Here is a 23358-nt window from a genome sequence, read left to right on the forward strand (position 1 = left end):
CACTGCCGGCGCCGTTGTTGCTGTCAATCTAGGGCAATTGGACTTTTTATGGCCCTTCTGATTGCAATGAAAGCAAATCAGGTCTGATATCTGAATCGCAGGAGTAGGGGCAGTGTCATCTCTGCCAAAATGCCCAACCTTGCCACACTTATAGCAGCCTGAACCCGGCCCAGTGGGACAAGCTCCCTCGTGTGACCAACCGCATTTCCCACAACGGTCCCGCCCTGACTGGCCTTTCGGCCTACCATCGGATCCCTTGGGCTTCTTCCCCGAAGCCCCCGTCGTCAGCCCCTCCGCTGCCTTCCTCTTCTGGATGTGCTCCAGATCGATCTCCCTTTCCCTAGCCCTGGCAATCATGGAATCCAGGGTAGGGCAAGCTGAGAAACTGACATGCTCCCGGATGTCAGCTCGTAGCATGTCATGGTAGCGGGTTCTCTTCATATCCTCATCACCCGCATACTGGGGCACCAGCAATGCCCTTTCCCGAAACTCGGCGGTGATCTCTGCCACAGTCTCTGTAGTCTGTCTCATATCCAAGAACTCCCTGGCCAGCTGCTGGAGCTCCACGGCTGGTGCAAACTCGGCCCTGAATCTGGTCACAAAATCTGACCACGTAATAGCCTCGACGGCTGGGGCTCCCAATGAGTCACCAATCGACTCCCACCAATCTCTAGCTCTATCCCTCAAACATCCCGCTGCAAAGCGAACCTTCGACCCTTCCGGGCAGAAGCTCGTCAACTGCGCAGACTCAATGTCTGCGATCCATCTCCTGGCAGTGATGGGGTCTTTCACCCCGTGATAATCCGGTGCACCACTCCCACGGAAGTCCTTAAAGGACAGTGTGCGCGTACTCGTCTGGCTAGATGCCATATCACTCCTGAATGCCCGGAGGCGATCCTCCATCAGCTCAACAATCCCTTCCTTGATCGACCCGAAAATGACCGGGGTCGACTCAAGAATGCCTCTCGTGATCTCAGACGCGATGAACTCGCGCAGCCCGTCATCAACCTGCTCGGATCCTGCACCCGAGCCTGATCCTGATCCTGATCCGGAACCTCCTGCTCCATGTCGCGTGGTCACCATGCTGAAATAGACGCATAATTGTCAGAATCATACATACTCTCGAGAGGTCTAACACACTCCCCAAGGTTCCCGGTTCTGTCTCAACCTTCCTTGATTCGAGTACGGATCCTCTACTTCCAGTAGTACGGGCCCATACTACCTTCCACATCTATCCGTACTTTCCTCAAGGGCTGTCTCGACTTCACCAGGTCCCTTAACCAATATCCCTTTCCATCTAGTCTCATCCCATGCTTTCTTGGGGCACTCTCTGATCTACCCTCTGCCATCAGCTGCACTAGGAGTCCCCACCACATCCCCTAACTAACTTGCGGATACTGTTACATATCCGTTCCTTAGCTAGTTGAAAATGGCCGGAACCCCCATAGCATAAAGCAAGCAGCATTCGTGCATTGGGTAACCAAATTAGGCATAACCTACGCAGGCCATCCTACCGCTGACTAAACAGTTCTAGCATACAGCTCATACAACAGACATATAAGGCATCCTCCTAGATCCTTAGCCCTAACTAGCATGCAATTCTCAGAATCATATATCAGGCACATAAGGCATCTTCCTAGATCCTTAGTCCTATTCTAGCATGCAGTTTTCTGAACCAAAACCATATAGCATAACATATCAAGTATGGGTATCTTGGGGAAAACTTACTCAAGCCCGGCCGGTCGCATTCATCACACACTTCGTCTTTCTTAAAAATCCTTCCATTTAGATTTTAGAAAACCATTTTTCCTTGTAAAAACCTTTTAGCCCCTCAGTTTGAGTCCAGACACCCCCGAGGGTGTGTCCGACTCCCTCAAACCAGGGCTCTGATACCAACTTGTAACATCCCAATTTTCAAGTCCAAAAATTTCTTTTTAATTAACTGACTCATAAAAACATTCATAAGAAAATACTGTGAAAACACATCATCTCATGAAACAATGTATCATGTCTGAAACCCAAGTCATAAAATAATAACATATTAGAGTACAATCCCAGAATACTCCATGCGGAAATCATGTGTGTGTGTGATGCGATGCTACGCCGTCGGCTCCTTCCCCTTAGACGAAGAGGTACCTGAGACCAAAACTGAAACCATAAGCACAAAGCTTAGTGAGTTCCCCCATCATACCACATACCATACAATAACATCGGTATTTTCCAACCGGTAATCATCGTCGGTATCTTTCAACCGGTAATCATCATCGGTATCTTTCAACCGGTAATCATCATCGGTATCTTTCAACCGGTAACTGGGGACTATTCCACCCCCTACCACTAGCATACAACAACAAGATATAAACATACAGTCAGACATATCCGGGTACTGGCCTACCCTTCGGTCCTAAGGACCGCTGTCAGGGAAGCTAATCCCTATTACACACGTAACATATCATACAGATAAAACTCATGACCAAAGCACGTAACCAGACCAAGATAATTATCACAAAGACAATCATCTTCTAAATACTCCTCTTTGGTGGGCCGGCATTGTGGCCTTAGACCCACCCCTACTGGAAGGTAACTCACCTTGTACAAGTAGCTGCTGATAATCTGTGCGGGAAACCTCCGTCCGCTGCTGCTCCGGAAATCCTCCGGCTACAATCCCCACAAAACACTCAGTTAGAGACTGATATCTATTCTTAGGGTAAAATGATCATTTTACCCCCAACCAAGTCCAAGACAAAGTCAACTTCCAGTTGACCCGACTCGCCGAGTTGGGTCGTCAACTCGTCGAGTCCCTTCCCTTTACTCGTCCTTATCCACGACTCGACTCGTCGAGTTTGGCAACGAATCGACGAGTTCCCCTCCTTACGGACATCAATGAACCTTCATCCGACCCGCCGAGTCGGATGAACACTCGCCGAGTTCACCTTCAACTGATGAACAAGTCCTGACCTTGACTCGCCGAGTTGTATGAACAACTCGTCGAGTTCATCTTCAAATATAAGGAGATTGCCTTGGACTCGCCGAGTCTGTTCTAGCACTCGTCGAGTCCCATGAACTCCAGGTCTAAAATTAAGTCCAATGCGCTGGGTCACTCTTTCTGTCCTGCTACAACCCTTCTAACACCCAACTGAGTCCTTTTGACCCTCAACAGATATGGGACTCAAAGCCTTGGACTCGTCGAGTCCCAAGAACGGACTCGCCGAGTCGATGACATCCATACCCTAAATCCTCGATTTCTGATGTACAACACTTGACCAAAAGGTAGATCTAAGCTCCTTCAATCGTTCTAGCACGTAAAGTTACAAACTTTACGTGCATGCATGGGACTTTGAACTCAAAAGGACATAAAATGAGCTCTTATGATGCATGGGACCTTTCTTGGGTGCAAAAGCAACCCAAATCTGCCTTGTGGCTCTTCCCAAGTGCTAGGTCCGAAGTCTTGACCCCCAACCATGTTTGCAATCATGGTTGGTTACCAAAATTGTAACGCTCGTAGATCCGGGCTAGTCAATTTAGAGAAAATAGGGGTCGAAAACGACTTTTCGACAAAATATTATTTAGAATAAATAATCTTAACCAAGTTGTATAACATGTCTCAATGGTTCCGTACATATAAAGAACGCCGAAATCCGAGTTATAACGAAGAAGTTATGTCTCGTCGAAGTTTTACGGCAGAACCGGCACGACACCGGGAGACGTAAATAGTGAATTTACGATAGAGCGAATTTTAGCCATAGCGATCTAAACGAAAGTCGTAGAAAACGTTAAACCGAGAGCGTCCATAAAAAGAACGCCCAAATCTGACTTCGTATGAGGAAGTTATGATTTTTCGAAGTTTTGGCTTAACAGTGCACAACCCGAAACTCGAATTTTAGATCGAGCGGTTTTTGGCCTACGCAACCTAAATGAGAATTGAATATCTCATTAATAGGAACTCAACGATAAAAAGACAGACGAAAACAGAGTCCGTATGTAGAAGTTATGAATTTTACGCGGACATTTAACAATATAATCTCCTCGTACTGTTAAATTTAAGATCGGTCAAGAATTAGCCGACGGAGTCAAAATGAAAGTTGTAGATCTTATTTTTACCTACGCGTGGATATAAAGAACGTCAAAAACGGAGGTCGTGAAAGTTACGGATTTTAGAAGTCGGAAGTGTGCTGTGCGAAAATGGGTGATGTGGCACAATCTTGGTCATTGCTTTCTCCCAAAGTCTTGCCACTAGATGGTGACATGTGGCACCAAGTTCAGCCATTTTCACCCTATAAATAGAACCTCTCCCACCCTCATTTTCCTCACACCTTTCCCATTCTTTCTTCTTTTTACTCTCTCTCTAGAACCTCTTTCTAGCCCCGAAACCCCCCGACGGCTCCGAGAAGAAGAGCTTTTCGGCTCGGGAACGCTGCTCCAAGCAAAGCCCAGTTTTCTATAAAACCCGTTGTAAGTGAGCTACGCCTACGCTATTTTTAATATATCGTTTATTTAATTATAGTAGCGTTATTAGGAACTTATAATAAGTACTTGGGCTATTATTATGGGTTATATAAGTATTTTTTAACGCTTATATAATAGTAATAATAGCTAGACTATTAATTAGTCTCGACGAATAATAGACTAAACTCTAGTGGTAATAATACTAGGTTTCGTCGAAGGAAATTATTTTTTTAGAAGCGAAGCGCTGTCTGAGTTCGGAATCACCACCTTTTCAAGTGAGTGCATGGTCCCTTTCATCTTACACATAGATATGAAGTATTTTATATAAATTACGTGTTATGTGTGCATATTATCTGAATACTTGTTGTCTATGATGGATGAATTATTTTATACATGTTTTAAATGATTTAAATATATATTTATTTTATATCTACAAATACGTTGGGATAAAACATGGGTAGATGAAATAGTTGGTGTGTGATGAAATAAAATGATGAGAGATAGGTGATGATAATTAGGTGATGGATAGGTGATGATGAATCGGTGATGTAGGATGAAAGATACTATAACCTTGTCCGACAATTTGGAGATGTAGTCATCTACTAGAGTATAGATGGCGACCACGGAATATTCTAGACAACCCATGGAAACACCAGCAGACTTATAACCTGTAGGTGATGAATTACGAGTCCAGGTGATGTGGTGACTGTATATTCATGCGATGATACTCTAACCTTTACTGTGAATTACGAGTTCAGGCGACGTTGTAACTACGTATTCATGCCTTAGGAACGAGCATATAAGGAAATGTGATGTAGAAAGATGAGAGGTAAATATGATATAGGAGATGACCCTTAAGATAATTCTTTAAGGAATATTAAAGAAGATAACGGGGATGGGTAATCGGGTTGATTGTTTGATGTTTAAATATAATAATTATATTATTGTGGGTTGAAAACCCTATGTACTCACCAGGTTTCCCAACCTGACCCACTCCAGCTTATTTGTATCATAGGTGTTGATATGAAGTCACATTACACTGAGAGATTAAGGATCACTAGTGATAATGAATGTAAGTTCTGTTTATGCTTATGTTTATGTATTGACGATGACATCCCAAATGTTTTAAAATGAATAAAAATACTTTTCTTCGGAAATGCTTTGATAGCGTATTTATCATGTTTTACTGGGAACAAATTCCGCAACATTTTTATTAAAAGAGGTACTCTGATTTTTATAAAGCATAAACAAAACCGGTCTTTTCTGGCCGTGAAAATGGGGATGTCACAAAAATGGCTTATAAAAGCCCTAAATCTTCCCAAAAAGGGATCTATCAAATGAAAGAGCAAGATACAGACTTTATACCTTTCAAAGACTGCAAATGATGAACCAAACTCGAATCCTTCAGTCTCCTCTTGATCCTTCTATGCTCTTCCTTCTTCCTTGTGAACAAAATCACCAAAAATCACTCAAAAGCTTTAAATCTTGCACCAAAACACTTAGGGTTTGATATAGAGGGTTTCTGGGAGCATAAAGGGGCGATGGAGGCTGTATAAGGTTGTTTAAATAGGGTGCAAACCCTCAGATTAGGGTTTTGTCCATACAGAGCCTACTCCTCGAGTCCGGGACCCGACTCGACGAGTCCATCACTTAAATCCCACGTCTCATCCCGCTTCTACTCGGCGAGTTGGTCCTTCAACTCGCCGAGTTGGTCCTTCAACTCGCCGAGTCCAAGGTCAAAAATACAAAATACTTAAATAAAATACATGCCAGGAACCAGGTGCTATAATAAGGTTTCTCTCCAATTCATGAAAATGATTGTGAGGAAACGCTTTCACTAAGTAAATTTTAAGGAGGTAGCATTTGTGATATTTGCATTCTCAAATTCGATTATGATTACGACATCCCTCTTTATAGTTCGAATTGTGAGAAATGACAAAAGGTCTAAACATTTGAGACTTATTGCTGTAAATTCTAAAATTATTTAGACACACATGTGAGCTATCTAAGGAAAGGTGTATGAGTTTGAGAAGCCTAGATGAAGTCTTATCGAAGCATATTGTGTCAGAAATCTGAACTTTGGTAAGAAAGTTAATATGTATTGATTTCTAGAAGTTCAATTAGTTTCTGGGTACATGTCAAAGCTAGTGGGAGCATAAGTGTTATGCTAATAAGAATGTAATTGTTATGCTAGTGGGAGCACAATTATTACGTTAAGTGTTGCAAGTTAGCAATGTTAATTATAGAAAACAGAAATTTCAATTCCCAAAGTTGCAAAGTTTGAAAAGTTTGTTTTGCTATAATTAAGGGAGAGGAACTTATACGTCATTTCAATTCTAAAAGCTTAGATTATGAATTTTTATCAAATTTAGTCAAATATATATATGAATACCATGTTGAAATGCTTCAACATTGGAAATTCTATATATGGAAATATTATAGCAAGAGACTGGTCAAGCATCATGTCTTTATGTAAGACATTATGAATCGTATCCCATATGCTATGGGTATAGGGTCAATTACATATGCTATAATATTTATGTGTTCTGAATTATCCAAATGCCTAATGCATTAAGAGGGAAAATGGACCAGAACTGTATATGACTAAAGTTGTTAAACAATTGCTAAGAACAATCCAAGGTTCGCCAAAGATTGGTTGCTTATGGACAATTGGAAGTATAGTAATGGATTGACCATATTGACATGATTTTGAATAGATAAAATTCCATTGAGAATAGATTGTCATATGGAAAACATGGAAATGTTTCCATAATGGGAGTTGGATATTAGGAATCTGTGTGTAGGTTCGAAACTTTTATGCAAGAAGGATGTTCAAAGGAATGTACTTTGCAATCTCATTGTCCAAGTCTCTGTGGTTTTGGTGCATTGACATTACAAAAAGATCATTGCATAAAGGTTAGAACCTAACACATTCTAGTAGTGGCAAGAGTTTTGTATTCTTACACTTGTGATAAGGATTTGGAATTGTGAAATGAGTATCATTGGAAAATGTCTTCAATTGATCTATTTCACAAAGTTGGGACCATATGTAAACATAGTGTGCATGCTTGAAGCATGGGATAACTATTGTTATAATTCAAGTATTAAGTTGATTATTCGAAACATTATACAGTGAATAATGTGCAATCAATATGGTGATTAAATAAAAGGTGTTTTTTATATTCAAAGGTTTTGAGACCATATTGGATTCAATTATTCTTGTGTTTCACTTTGCATGTTTTGACTTCCAGAATAATAAGATTATTCAAACTATCCACCGTCGATCATACTTTGGAAGTAGGTTATGAAAGACGACTGTCATGAATGGGTTTTTGTATGATTGTCTAAGGTGTTAGACATAGCAAAAGATTGCTATAAACATTCATGAGGGATCTTGAAATAAGATTTGAGTATTGGACTAAACCCACACTCACATATCACTTAATGGAATTTATCACGAGTGATTGTGAGACGATAATATCGTATAATCTTCAAACCAAGATATATGAGTTGGCGATTATTTGTTGATTGTACATTAATAGTGCGAAAACACATCAGTAACTCGATGTTATAAAACGTGTTGTTATGTATGATTCAATGAATAGTTAGTACAAGCATATAAGTCAAAGTTTATTTTTTCCTTTTATCTTAAGAGGATTAAAAGCGATATCTTGGGCCCCTTGATGATTTTGTTTTGACTTATGTGTCGGGACCGATCATAACTCTATTGATGTGTTCAATTAAGTTCTATGTCAAACAAATCGGAAAATCGAGAAACAAACTGCAGGACAATAAGTATGACTATGTTCTCTGTCGTAGGTAGTGACATCGCAATCCGTCTGCCAATCACTCAGCCTCCAGTTGCAATCCTCGATCTGATCATCACAATCGTTTCCTTATTGAGTCATGCGACTCGGTTGAGCACTACCTTAAGCTAAGACCTCGAGACCTCCAATCAACTAACTCGCCTAGGTCTGCACCTATTCAACTCAGACTGACATGGCCACTAAGGCCCAACAATCACTAGACCTATCCTTAGTTTGAACAACCATAACCGAAAGGCTCATAAAGACATGAACACACTACAATGAATCATGATGCCAGACCATGTTGTCTGCCCTCAACCAGCTCCTTAGAATCCTCAAAATTTTCCTTTATTTGAGTACGGATCCCCTGCTTTCAGTAGTACAGGCCTAATACTACCTTCCATACCTATGCATACTTTCCTCGAGAATTGTTTCAGATCCTCTAAGTAACTACTCATGTCCGCTACCGTCAGATCCAACCACATATACCCGCTCTCAATCGATCATACACTGCTAATCTCCCTAGATTATCCTTCTAGGATCCCTCTTCCGAAAATGCTCACACAAGCACATTCTAACATTCTTCCTAGGCTTTCCTATGGTTCCCTCCACACTACTTTCCGCCGTCAGCTGATGAAGGGACTCCCTATAATACCTTCTAACTACATCATGAATAAAGTTACATGACACATGTACTAAATAATTCTTTGACTGCAAGGTTTCACACTACAACAGCTGGACTCAAATGAGAGTTGCGCAATAAAGTTAAACCTAACCTTTTAAAATTATCTAATCCATGGAACATGTAACCTAACATATTCGCTTAATAGTTAGTTGTTATTATTGGAGGTCACTGGAAGCACAAAATAAGAAACATTCATGCATCGAGTAATCTAAACCAGTTCCTCACTTAATCAATCCATTCTATCCAATAATTCGAAATTCATACTAGCATGCAGTTCCAAAAGCTCAATCAACAGGCATATAAAGGCATCTATCCTAGCATTTTATCATGCAAATCATGAGCATATCCTTAACCCTAGTCTAGCATGCAATTCTCATATTCTTAATTCAAAGCATATCACACAAAACATGTATAGGTATTTTGGGAAAACTTACTTGAGCTCGGTTGATTGCATGCATCACACCCTTTTTTCTTATAAAACCTTTTTAGAAATTCATTTTATTTTAAAATATTTTAGAAATCCTAGCATTCTATCATGCAAATCTAGAGATCTGAACGTTCAACAAATATATCTGGTAAGATATTGGCGAGAGCCAAACGGATTTGAACAGATGATGGTTGAAGAACATACTTGAGTAGCCCTGAGGCGAAGAACAACATATCTAAATGTTTGGTAAACAGATCCAGACATATATTGGCAAGAACCAAACAGATCTGAATGAATAATGGTCCAAGTGAATGGATCTTAGCGGATTTGAAGCGAAGAACAACATATCTAAACAGATCGGAGGCGAAACTGAGGTTGAGACCAAGAGATGACAACTATTCGTTCTTGGTCCCATGGATGACATCAGATGTTGTGATATGTCGACAAGCTGTTGGGTCTTCTATGTTGATTCCAGTTCGGAGATCTGGAGGTGGTGCCGTTAGCGAGTTTTCAGAGAGATACCTAAGCAAACATCACAACAAAGTCGTTGGCATTGCCCCAGGGACAGTGCCCTGAGAGCAAGCTCCGACGATCAAGTTAGATCGGTTGGTAGCGATGAGATGGTTATTCCTAGTTGGGGAGAACCATCCTGGTGTGTTTAGTGTGTGTTTGGCTATAAAGGCTCTAGGGTTTAGGTCCCAGGAAAGGTCCAAAGGAAGCTCTCCTCTATAGGGGAGATCATGTTCTATTTACGGGGGACAATTAGGTCTAGGGAGAGTTAGGTCAGGCCTTGGGCCGGCCCAACTAGCAAGGAGTTGGTAATGCCTCATGGGGTCGCCAGGTGAGCTCTAAGAACGGGCGCTAGGCGAGTGCTAGGTGCGGGCGCTAGACAAGGCTGGCAGGCGAGCGCCTGAATAACACCAGACAAGGTTGGCATGCCAAGTATTGACGTTTAGACCATGCTAATGGACCTTACGTTAACACCCGTTAACAGACAAACAAGCATATCTACATATCACTACCACATAGAAACATCCTATATACCAGGACATAGATTTAACAAATCACTATAACATAGCACCATCCTCTATATAAGGATACATAATCTAGTGGGCCGACATTGGTGCATTCGACCCACAAGTACAATGAGGAAAACTCACCTCAACCCGAACAAATAGTTGAATATGTCACTGCTCCGAATATCAAATCTACCAGTCACCTATTCATCAAGTAGTGACAAATCTCAACTACAACTCAAAATAACTAAAAATACCCTTAGGTCAAACTTGTCAAAGTCAAAAAGTCAACCGATTCAACTCAGCTAAGTACGCCCAACTTATGGGACCAGAAAGAACACAAATCCATGGCTAATCAAGATCTAAACAAAATTTTATCAAGATCAGAGCTTTTTACCGCCAAATGGTGCCAAATGATGATGTGATTTTGGATCCAAAGTGCTAAACTCCTATAAGATGGTCTCCTCTTCTTTCTTCCTCCTTCAAGATCACCAAAACACACACTAATGGCTCAAGATGCTCTCAAAATGGATTAGGGTTTGTAAGGGTCGAAGATGGGGTTGGAGGCTGATGAATGAAGGGGGTATTGGGAGTTAATGATGTTTAAATAGGGTCTAAACCCTAAAAATTAGGGTTTGACCCCTGACCACGTACGCCCAACGTACCAGATGTACGTCCAGAGTACCTGAGTAAGTCCATGTACGCCCAACGTACCTGATTAAGTATGAATTTTCATTTAAGTCCCATTTGCGACCAATTTACAAACAATTCTCATACCAAGGGTCAAAATATAAAATACTTTTCAATCAAGATGTTACATTATACTTTCCAATTAAATAACCAAAAACCAACCTCATCCAAATAAATTACATTTTAACTAACATCGATAAATTATGATTACACTGTCTTGATTTTTAATTATACATTATAGAGAGTCGGTTAATATATAGTCAGTATTTTTATATTCGTATCGGTTTTTGAACTACAAAAACTATATTAAAATAATAAAAATGAAATGGAACATATACGATGGTAATAATGCGAAAATAACCTTCAAATTTGGTCTGATACAAAAAATAGTCTAGAAGTTATTTCTAAAAGCAACAAGAAATAACAACGAACTTTCAAAAAGAAATGAGAAATTGCAACGAAGTTTTCAAAACTATTAAGAATGTATAATATTGGATGATAATAATGCTAAAAAACACCGAGTTTGGTATGATGCGAAAAAAATAATTTTATATGAAAGTAGGATTGCAGTAATAATAAAAGAACCTATATGTTTTTTATCTGATGCAAAAATGGTCGAAACATACTTCTAAATCGACAAGAAACAGCAATGAACTTTAAAAAACAACCGATATATAGCAATGTACTTTCAAAACTCTCAAGAATGTAAATTATAGAATGGTAATAATGATAAAATTATTAGTATGGTCAGATGCAAAAAATAATTTTTTTATAAGAAAGTTAGGATGCTAATAATGCTAAAATTGGTCAAATAATGCAAAATTTGCTACAATTGGTCTATGTCTGCTAGTCGGAGGTACATGCTATACTCATTTGACAAATTTCATTCATTCATAAAACATTCAATTTCATTACTTACAATTGGCACTTCTTTCCATTAACCTTTTATGATCGTTTGGTGTTGTATTCAAGTATCTTCTCATTATGTGATTTCCATCTTAAATCGTTTAATAGATCTCATATTCATCCAATTCTAGGTTATCAACACCTTCATCTTTTTAACATTCTCATCAATTCAGCCATATTTTATTAATCTCTACTTGAAAATTTTAACTTTTTTGATATGTTTAGGGTTGTCTGTTGAACCCATTGAGGCGGTGATGAAAGAATTCAAGCTTTTAACTTCATGCCCTGATATGTCTCTACCTTATCACATGTTTAAGAAATAGAACCTCAATTTATCAATTTCCTTAATGGTTTTATCCTTGCTTTAATTATGGTTGGCTACTTTTGTATTAAATGAGTATATAATGAAAATCAAGTTTTTTTTTTGTTCTTTTATCTGTTTAGCATCGAAGCAACAAGAAAACAATGTTTTTTTTAATTCATCTTGAATAACCATTTAATAGCTATATGTAAAAGATACGAATACTCAGCAGTTAAGACCAAAGACCTTACTCAAACGTCCGTAAATGTCTTGAAGCAAACATTCCTTTTTCCATTATTTTATTATTATCATAAAATAAAAAAGACATCCTCATGTTTTTAAATTGTTGAATCCGTCTCATAATAGCAAGTAAGTTGTGTGTGAATTATGTCTTTTGACATTTTCAATGAGTAACGGACAATATCTAAATCGAGCAAACATAATTGTTTTTATATTTATTGGTTAGAGTCTTTTATATCTAATATTGTGGGGGGTTTATGTGGTTCATTTTGAATGAACATAAATAAGTTGCTATTTTTTGAAATAAACAATTATATTTCGCAATATAACCATAAAATAACAATGTATTTTGAAAATACATTGTCAAATGTTGAATTATACTTGTGTAGACCCGTTTTCACGCATAGTCAACTATTTGTAATTGTTTCCTGTGTCACAAGTAAAAAAGGTTTAAATGTACTCATATGAGACGGGAAAGGTCGTTCAACTAATAAAACAAAAAATGTTGTCTACAAAGAGGTCATTCAATGACTATATATATTTAATTATTTACCGATTTCAGTGTATTTTCTATACATTTCAATAATACCAATAACCCTTATTTTTTATAATTATTCTATGATATCTATATACATTTGTATTTTATTTATGCGTTCCTCATGTTTAAAGCGTGACATAATATAATATTTTAGCAATAAGAAATCATTTAATTTATTCGTTTATTTCATTACCAAAAATTTAGTAGTTTTGTTTGGGCAACGCTCCTTGGATGGTCTGCGATTAAAACTTCTGCCGTCACGTTGTACAAACGGAAAGGGCCGCACATTAATTAGAAGGAAAACCTAAAACTAACGTCGTTAAACCATCGCAAATATCTACATATCAGACCTCACGCTCACTATATATTCACTAACGTTCTCCATCTTCCAGCCTACTCGTTCTCTAAAACCCTAATACTTTCTCTTCTAGGGTTTTTGTAGTTGCTCTTCTCCGCAGCAGCTACATCGAGACCTACCTCCCTCACTCAAGAACCCTACTTTGATTTTTCTTATCTTCAATTCTTCATATGGGGAAATCAGCAAAGAAGTCTGCCACCAAGGTATCCCTTTTCCCAGTTTCCAGTTTGTTATACTTGTTCGTGTATATGTGTGTCTTTCAAATTCTGATTACGCACTTGTGTTTCGTTTGTTTCAGGTTGAGGCAACTCCTGCTGTTGTAGCTCAGGAGACCAAATCAATGAAAAAAGGTAGCTTCCTCGGTCTTTCGATGCTGTTACGTTTACAAGTTTATTCATTTTTTAAGATTGTTTATTAATTACGGTTTTTATTTATTGACTTTGTGTATACATATGTGTGTGTGCGATGAATATTTTCATCGATTTCATTCGTTAGGTTTTGTATTCAGGAATCGTTTTTTGATGTTAGACAAAACGGCAAAAATACGTTTGTTCTTGAAAATTGATAGCCTTTTATTTTCTTGGTTTTGTTTGATATTTAGTTTTTTGTTCATTATACATGCTGTTTATTTGATTTGACATCTCTATCAAATATCAGATTGTTTTGATTTGCATCTTGATAGTCGTAATAATTGGTTAAGTGATTATAAGAAGGCTGTTGTAATATTAGATATTAAAAAGTGTCGAAGTAACACTTTGCAACTAAAAGCTCCCAAAAGCATTATGGCATTTAAAACTACTAATTACATCTCTTAGAATGTCTTTTTTTGTGTTTTAATGATTTTTTAACGAATTTAGGCAAGAGAGACGCAGAAGAGATTGTTGAGAAGAAAGTGGTGAGTAGTAAGAAACAGAAGGTAGTCAACGGTGGTGTAACTCAGGCTGTTGAGAAAAAGAAGGTTGAAACTAAAACCCAAAAGAAGAACGTTAAGAAACAGGAAAGCAGCTCTTCTGAAGAAAGTTCATCAGAGTCTGATGAAGAACCAAAGAAGGTATAAACTTCTATAAACTTATACATATTTGCATATATTTGGTTTACCATTCTAAAACACGTATTGATGTTTACAATGGTAAAATTAAAGGCTGTGGCTCCAGCCAAGAAGGCAGCCCCTGTGGTAAAGAAGCCTGTTAAGGAGTCAAGCAGCAGTGATGATTCTGATTCTTCTGATGATGTAAGTCATTGTCGCATGTTGTAAGACATTCGTTTATTTTCTTCTTCACCCTTCTACAAGCCTTTTTAACATGTTGCAGGAACCTAAACCTAAGAAACAGTCCGCTCCTACAGCCAAAATTGGATCGAATAAAAAACCTGTTAGTAAACCTGAAAGTAGTTCGGATGAATCTGAATCTGAATCTGAATCATCGGATGATAGTGATTCCTCAGATGAAGAAGTGAGTCAGAGTTTGTAAATCTCTTGGCACATGGATACAGTTTGTCTAATTTCACATTAATTTTGTCACCTGTTAGCAGCATGCTCTACATGATAGGTGTTGTTCTCTACTTTTCTAACTATTCTTCTATGTAATTTAGGAGGCGCCAAAGAAGCCAGCTGCTGTTGCCAAGAATGGTGCTGTTGCAGCCACCAAGAAAGCCGAATCAAGTGATGAGTCTGATTCTGAAGACAGTTCAGATGAAGTAAGAGAGCTTTTTGGTTTTGTGAATCATTTTTTCTGAGTCAAGTCTTTTCATCTTTTGGAACTAATTCATTCACACATACAGGAGGATGCCAAGGCTGCAAAGAAGCCTGCTGTTGTTAAAAATGGAGCTGCTGCTACTCCTGCAAAGAAAGCAGAAAGTTCTGATGACAGCAGCTCTGAAGAAAGCGATTCTGAAGAAGAGGTTAAGGCTGCCCCTGCTAAGAAACCTGCAGCAGCTGCTTCTGCAACCAAGGTGTGTGTTCAATGCATGGTTTTGTCTATATATTTGCTTGGTTTGTATGTTTTGCAAAGATGTTGATTCTTCTTGTTTCTTATGTTTACAGAAGGCTGATTCTGATGATGAAAGCTCTGAAGAAGAGAGTTCATCTGATGATGAGGAACCTCAGAAGAAAAAGAGTAAGCCAACTGAGACAAAAGCTGCTGCAAAACCAGTAGCAAAGAAAGAAGAGAGTTCATCTGATGAGGAAGAGGAAAGTTCTGATGAAGAGCCAGCAAAGCCTCAAGCTGCTAAAAAGGTAGGTGGATTTAACTTTTTTGTTGTGTACTGAAGTACTGATTGTTGGTTAATTTAGCTTGTTTTACTAACTTGGTAAATTTGGTTAACAGGCTGCTCAAGCTGCAAAGAAAGATAGCAGCTCTGATGAAGAGTCTGAAGAAGGTGATGAGGAAGAAAGTTCTGATGAAGATGAGAAAATGGTTGATGCTCCATCAGCCAAGAAAGCTGTAAGTGCTTATATATGTTTTGATTTTCATACCCTGTTTATGTGTAATCTATATGTTTGCATTATTCTAATAAAATACAATGTAAAATTGCAGCCTCAAACACCAGCGACTCCTCAAGCTACTGGATCGAAAACTTTGTTTATGGGAAATTTGAGTTTCCAAATTGAAGAAAAAGATGTGTATGTGGTTTTTTGTCCTTGAGTCTTTCAACTTCATTTTCCATGATCAGTTTTATGACAAGAAGTTGTCTTTGCAGTGTTAATTTCTTCAAATCTGCTGGTGAAGTTGTTGAAGTCCGATTTGCCATGAGGGATGACCGTTTTGCAGGCTATGGACATGTTGAATTTGCAACTCCTCAAGAGGCACAAGAGGTATATTTATTTCTCTTTATTGGTTTATCTTTTCATAATGCTTGTTTTTTAATCCCTTTAGACTAATAAACATAATAATTCTATTTTCAGGCTCTCAAACTTAATGAAGAACCATTACTTGATCGCCCTGTGAGGCTTGATTTAGCAAAGGAAAGGGGTGCATTCACTCCAGGGAGCGGAGGGTATGCATTTTTTTTGTCAATGTTGTTGGATTTCTTATATATATTTTTAATAAAATCTTTTTCTTAATAACTGACTCACTTTTATAATATGTAGAAACGAGAGGTCTTTCCAAAAGAGTGGAGGACAGGGTCAAGGACAATCTATATTCATAAGAGGATTTGCTTCTGATGATTTTGACACTGTATGTTTTTCTCAACTCTCTCTATAAAGTAAAAATTATCACCCATTTCTGGTTTAAAAATCATCTGATGAATGCTTTGTGTTACAGATTCGTTCTTCTCTTGAGGAACACTTTGGTCAATGTGGAGAGATTGCACGCTTGTCTATCCCAAAAGACTATGAATCTGGGGCTCCTAAAGGGTGTGTGTTTTTACTTTTTAATATGTATATTGGAGGGAGGGTTGATTTGTTGTTTTAACTTTTTACAAGTCTTGAACATAAAGTTAAACATGCTGTTGGTTTTTTTTCAGGGTTGCTTTCATTGACTTTAATGATAGTGCTTCCTTCAATAAAGCTTTGGAATTGAGTGGAACTGAAGTTGCAGGAGGTACGATAACTGTGGAGGAAGCTAAGCCAAGAGGTGATGGTGGTGGTGGATCTGGACGTGGTGGAGGCCGTGGCTTTGATGGTGGCAGGAGTGGTGGACGTGGCGGTAGGTTTGGCGGAAGAGATGGTGGTGGATTCAGCGGTGGACGTGGTGGCAGGTTTAGTGGTGGACGTGGTGGAAGAGATGGTGGTCGTGGGGGACGTGGTGGAAGAGGAGGACGTGGACCTAACAGGCCAAGTATGGCTACCCCTGGTACAGGTGTGTGTTCTTTCAATTAATTTTTTCTTGAAATTTATGGAAATGGTAAATTAAGATTCTTTCAAAATCTGTTGTGTTGCAGGAAAGAAGACCACCTTCGATTAAAGACCAAGGAGTTAAGACCAAGAAGACGACCTTTGATTTTAAGAAAGACCAAGGAGTTAAGAGTGAGGGTGTTGGTTGGAGTTTTTAGGATTGTTAAACTTATGGGTTTTATTTTTCTTTGTTATTTGATGAGATTTTTTTTCTTATGTAGTAGTTTTGTCTGAAGCTAGCTTATTGACATGTTATGTAATATTTTTGACAAGTTATATGTTTTATTTACATTCAAAAATTGAAATACAATTTTCTGTCTTCTCTTTGTTCTAACTGTTGTCGGATGATGCAACACCTGAGATTTTAGACCAACTAGATTAAAAGTGTGCATAACAAAATTTCTTCAATACAACTTAATCAAGCATAAAATGTTAGTGTGCGGATAAAAGCATAAAATGTTAGTGTGCGGATAAAAACTGTTATGGACAAATCACTTTTCAAACTTTATTAACTGCAAAAGAGTTGAGTGAACAGTTAAGGGGAACTCATATTTAACTAGCTATTTCACTCATAAAAAGAAGTATTGGGCTGAGTTGAACACTATTTATTTCATTTAAAGTTGTGGGCGAAAATGTGGTGTTGGAAAGCTTCATGCTCACTTTAAGGGCGTCTGAATCCAAGAGGAAGTCAAGGTAATCATCAACTAACAAATAATTCTCTAAGTTTCTAATCAAAGATGATATGATGCAATTGAAAATCGTTTGCAATCACAATAAAAAGTGGTTGGTTAGTAGGATTCCCAAAGGATTTCAAATTCATGGACAAAAAGGTGGCTGGTAATGTCAAAATTGAAGCTGATTCGGAGAGGAGTAAAAATAAGAGAACCCATCATGGGTTTTCGTAAAACAAATTACCCAACTTTTGCAACTTATTAAACGCCAACCATCTGCATGAGAAGGTTACCTCATCCAGTTGAACAAAATTTGAAAGCAAATAATTTTGTGCTGCCATCTTTGAAGGTAAACTTGCTTGCTCAACTAATAATGATGTAGTTGAATGTTTGTGATACATTTGCTATAATTTTTGGATCATAGATACTAGTGCTAGTCGCTAGTGATTACATGTGTCATAACAAAAATCTAATGACACGACCCATGCTTTCCCCAAACATTATCGTGTGACTTTGCCTAATGGCCTTGCCATTTGCATTCAAAAGATAGGTGTAGTGCGACCCACTTCATACATTACTATTCTAAACCCACTTCATACATTACTATTCTAAATGTTTTGTTAATGCCAAAGTTCAAATATAATATTCTCCGTGTCTCAAAACTTTGTAAGCAATTGAATTATTTTGTTGTTGGATAATTTTGGGACCACTTAATAAATGTATTATATTATGTTATCACTAATTTGGATTTTCTAAGGAAATTATTTAAAATTGTTGATGGACCGATTTTATCAATTAATGAGGATAAACACTTACCATGTTATTTCTCACATTCAGTTATATCTCCATCTATATAAACACGTGATGGCAAGCAGATATAATATATGAAAATACATTGTTAAATTCGTTGGTCTTTTGTTGAGGCTTATAGAAGAGAGTTTTGAGATCAACTGAAAAAACCCTACCCAACTCATCATATTCAGAAAACTCAATGGATTCAGGTATGTAATCTTTTTGTTTAAGTTTTCTTTTAACCGGATTCGAGATCAAGATCAAGATTTAAGCTTCCATGTTATATGTTTCGGTTGTTAAAATAACCAACATTTGGTCCATGGTAACATCTCTGATGGACTCAATTTACTGTGTTTTAAGAGTCCACCATAGTTTGATCTTCCTCACCGTGTCACATTTCCTTCTCAATATACTTCTACTATTAAGCGTCATGAAGTTTGTAATCCTCTCAACAACAATTTGTCTTGTAAAGTTTGGCATCATAGACATGGTCATTTGCCTTCATATAAACTCAAACATACTTCTATTTTTCCTAATAATGATGTTAGTAAAATTATTATTTGCATAAGCTGTAATCAAGCAAGGCAATATAATCTCTCTTTTCCTCATAGCATTATTCATGTTTCTCAAATTTTAAGCTTGTCCGTGTTGATGTTTGAGGCATGACAATACATCAACATGGTTATTGCTAATTTCTCACAATTATGGTTGATTTTAGTTGAACCACCATGAGGACACTAATGTGTGTGGAATGCACTAGTTTTAATCCTACTAACTTAGACACAGAAACAAACACACGAAAGGCAGTGTACCTATCGATTAACAACTTAGTTCAGGTAAGTAGGGTATCGACCACAGGGAACCGTAAACAATTAAGATTATTACTAATATTATCTAAATAAAACAAGTGAAAAGAAGGGTTTTTCTCTAGTTTTACAAGACTAGAAACTTAAGCAACTACTTAAACACTTAAACAAAGGACAATTAACAACTAAGGAGAAACAAAAGACAACTAGATTCAATCAATTTAAAGAGACTTCCGTTTAGATTCGATTCACTTATTCCTATGGTTGATTTCGTAGCAAGTGCAATGGATTGATATGTCATTGGCTACCGATTTCCAATGTGATTAGGTTCATGTTCACTATTACTAATCCTTAGCAAACAAGTTAATTCAAACAATGACCAGTTGATTAAACTAACAAGTTTCGTAGTGTTCAGTTCGGATCAAGTAAAACTTGTAATATTAGTTAACTAAATTTATCAATTCAGTCAACTCATGTATGGTTGTTTATCACACATGCTTACACATTAACTTACTTCTTTTCTTGTTAATCCTAGGTTCATATTCACTAATACTAGGCATACAATATTGTTTTCACAAAAAACCATATGATACAAGCAATTAAGAAGATGTTCATGCAACTTAATAAACTTGATTATTAACAGAAAATAATTATTGTCAACACATAAGGGTCTTTAACAAGCTTAACAAGACAATTCACCGAATCAAATTAATCCAAGCCATAAAATCAAACCATATTCATAAGTTTATCTAGTCTAAACAGAAGAAAAGAGTTTTTAACTTATATCTACAACAAATAACAAACTAAAAACGAAATCTAATGATTCAAACATGGTTCACACAAAAGATTAAGATAAAAGTAATGTTTGTTTGCCTTTGATCTCTTCAAAATTGACTTCTAGGTTGAATTCTCGAAAACCACAACTCTAAGAACCCTTCCGGCCTCCAAAAATCGTCCAAAACTTTTAGAATTAGTTAGGGTTTCGAATGAAAGCGATCCTATATATAGATTCTGAAAACAGAGCCAAATCGACGAATTTTTTGGCCCAACTCGTCGAGTTGGTCATTAAAATCCCGTGTACGGCAAGTCAGCATCAAGAATCGCGAACTTTCTGATCAACTCGTCGATTTGATGGCCAACTCGTCGAGTTCGTTTGGAATCAGCATTTTCTCAAAACACGAAAGTCGTCCGAAATTGTGTCTAGTTTTCAGAAAATTTTGAATCTCATCAATCGGAGTTATGGTTCATGAAATATGACCAAAACACTGACAATGGGTCAAGCTGTCCAGCAACATCCTTCTTTATTCAAAATCCTTCCGAGCATGTCTTTATTGCTGAATATGAAAATTTAAAACTAATTATGCATATTTTGTTCATTAAATGAGATAAAATCAACATAAAATATTAAGATAATGCATGAATTTTATAACTAAATATGCCTATATCAGACACACCTATTAAGTACCAAAAGTAATGCTCTTACCACCATGCAACACTTTAATACAATCCTTGAAACACAATTTTAAACTAAAATCAAGACATCATCTTCCGATAATGCGCTCAAGTTAGTATCCAAACAAAAGAGTGCTTAATTTTATATTTCTAAAGACATACTTCACCAACCTAGCATAGTTGAAACGCCTAAATAGTGAAGAGAAAAACACAAACATCTATTTAAAAGTTCAAGGACCTTATTATTCCAATATAAGTTATCTATTAAAATTTAAGGAGCTTGTGTGTTAAATGCCACATATCTAATAAACATGTCACACCCCCGAACCAGGAAGGTAGAAACGTCCGGGGGCGGATGACGTCATTGTATAGTATCATAACAGTTGAATATAAATGAAACATAGCAATCCAAAGCATCATACATTCAGAAATACATGTTTACATAGTTTTACACACCGTGTTTGTTCACAAGTTATACAATAATGACTGAAAAGTAATATTCCATAATGCAGCAACACTTGATCTCAAAAGAGTTGAATACTTGTTACTGGCTCCCTGAGAATACCAGTCATTTTGAAAAGCATCAACTATAAAGTTGGTGAGTTCATAAGCATTTTTAAATGAAAAGGGCTTGTAACTGTTTAAAAATGGTTTTTCGTATCCTTTCAGAAAATCCAATATTTTCTATAAAATGTGTTGTTAGTCTTATATTCAAGACTAAGAAAAATGTACGTATTACTCTTGTATCTTTCCTTGTAAAATGATATTTTATGTATGTTCCAAGAAAATCCAATATTTTCTTATATGTAAATTGTAGTCTTAAACCCTAAGACCAGAAATGTAAGCAATAGTGTACTGAAAAATAGTATGTAGTTTTATATTTTTATAAAACTGGTGAAGTGTAAGCTTCCAGTAAACCAAGATAATATCGTTAATCTCTATGTGAGTTAGTATAACCATGCTTAATGTGACTGTTATGCCTGTATGACGTTCTTCAGACGTCGGAATTGGTAGATATTTGTCACCCTAGACAGGCCCGTCTAGCTGTAACGAACAGCTCAGGTGTGGGGTTGTCAATCCCGTATAGATCTATACACAATTATCTCGCTCTCCCTCCAGGAGACTCTGATTATAATGCAAGACTTAAAGTGTACGCTAGGTAGGTACGATGAAGAGTATGTCTCACTAGAGCATTAACGGATTTACGTGAACTCCGACTCCCTTTTTCTTGTATAATAAAGTAATTGCACTATTTGAAAACTTATGACATAAGTTTTATGACACACAAATTATACCATCAATAATTTGCCTTGTATGTTTTTGTGTAAACTACTTATATAAATTTTATATAAATATCTATTTTGTAAGGTTGTTAAAACATAATATTCTTGGGTTTTAAACCATCAAAACAGTGACGACTAAAAATACGACCATTTTTACTAGAAGAGTTATTTTTAGTAAAAATCTCATTTGTAGTTTTGTACATCTCGTATTTTACCGGTTGATACTTGTATCACAAAATAGTTTATGTACGTCAATTTTTACCATTTAAACTCATAGGGCACGATTTTTATAAAACCATATCGTGACTTCAACATTTTTATGCTTCTATAATTTTTAATTTGTAAAAGTGAGACATGTAAGTATCCAAAGATCAAACACATTTGGATATATATATATATATATATATATATATATATATATATATATATATATATATACACACACACACACACACACATGTTTTTGTTATATTTGTGTGTATCAACACATAAACATGATTTTTGTGTAATAAAATGATGGTAACCACATATATCACGATTTTTAAATAGTATGCATGTGATAACTACTTGTTATACAAGAAATTGTTCCATATTCAAACAACTCAACATAGTGCATGCAAATGTCCAAAGGACAAACGCATTTTGGACTTGTAACACTTTGCAAATCACGATTTTTAAGTATAAATATATGAGGATTTCAACATTTCATGCACATATTATTCCATAAACAAGTTGATGCATGCAAATATCCATAGGGTAAATGTGTTTTGGACTTGTATTCCCCCCCCCCCCCCTAAAAGCATGTAAAACTCGAAAATAATGGGGGTATGAAGCTCACCTTGGTTGTTTTCGTGGGTGGTTGGAAGGAAAAATGAAGAAGATTTCGAGCCTAGGTTGGTGGTGATGAACTTGAAGAGCTTCTTGGAAAGGTTGGTGTTTTAGGGATCTAACACACGAAAAAGGTGTGTAAAAATAATGGAATCACATAAAAATTACATGGGAAAAGCTAGAATTTCATGAACTATCTTACCTAAAGCCCGAAAATCCTTAGGTGGTGGCGAAATCCTTAGAGACCCGGAATTGTTTTTGAGAGAGAGATGAAGAAG

At 37.1% G+C, this 23358-nt stretch overlaps 1 protein-coding gene across 3 annotated transcripts; it reads left to right on the plus strand.

Moving 5' to 3' along the window:
- The first annotated feature begins 13427 nt into the window (after positions 1–13427).
- NUC-L1 (nucleolin like 1) lies at positions 13428–17582 on the plus strand. 3 transcript variants are annotated; one of them, XM_079084913.1, is made up of 16 exons: positions 13428–13616; positions 13712–13763; positions 14271–14464; positions 14555–14644; positions 14724–14864; positions 15004–15108; positions 15193–15363; positions 15455–15650; positions 15748–15854; positions 15948–16033; positions 16111–16225; positions 16316–16407; positions 16502–16589; positions 16677–16768; positions 16879–17213; positions 17296–17582. In XM_079084913.1, exons 1-16 carry the CDS (start codon positions 13584–13586, stop codon positions 17316–17318), a joined length of 1920 nt encoding a protein of 639 aa, XP_078941039.1. In that variant the 5' UTR covers positions 13428–13583; the 3' UTR covers positions 17319–17582. The 3 variants fall into 3 exon arrangements, with proteins under 3 accessions (XP_078941039.1, XP_078941038.1, XP_078941040.1); XM_079084912.1 differs by having other exon boundaries at positions 15455–15646; positions 15738–15854; XM_079084914.1 differs by lacking the exon at positions 14724–14864 and having other exon boundaries at positions 15455–15646; positions 15738–15854.
- Positions 17583–23358: the final 5776 nt, after the last annotated feature.

This window comes from Lactuca virosa, chromosome 3 (genome assembly GCF_052849685.1).
Source record: "Lactuca virosa cultivar CGN04683 chromosome 3, Lactuca_virosa_CGN04683_v6, whole genome shotgun sequence".
Classification (NCBI taxonomy): Eukaryota; Viridiplantae; Streptophyta; class Magnoliopsida; order Asterales; family Asteraceae; genus Lactuca; species Lactuca virosa.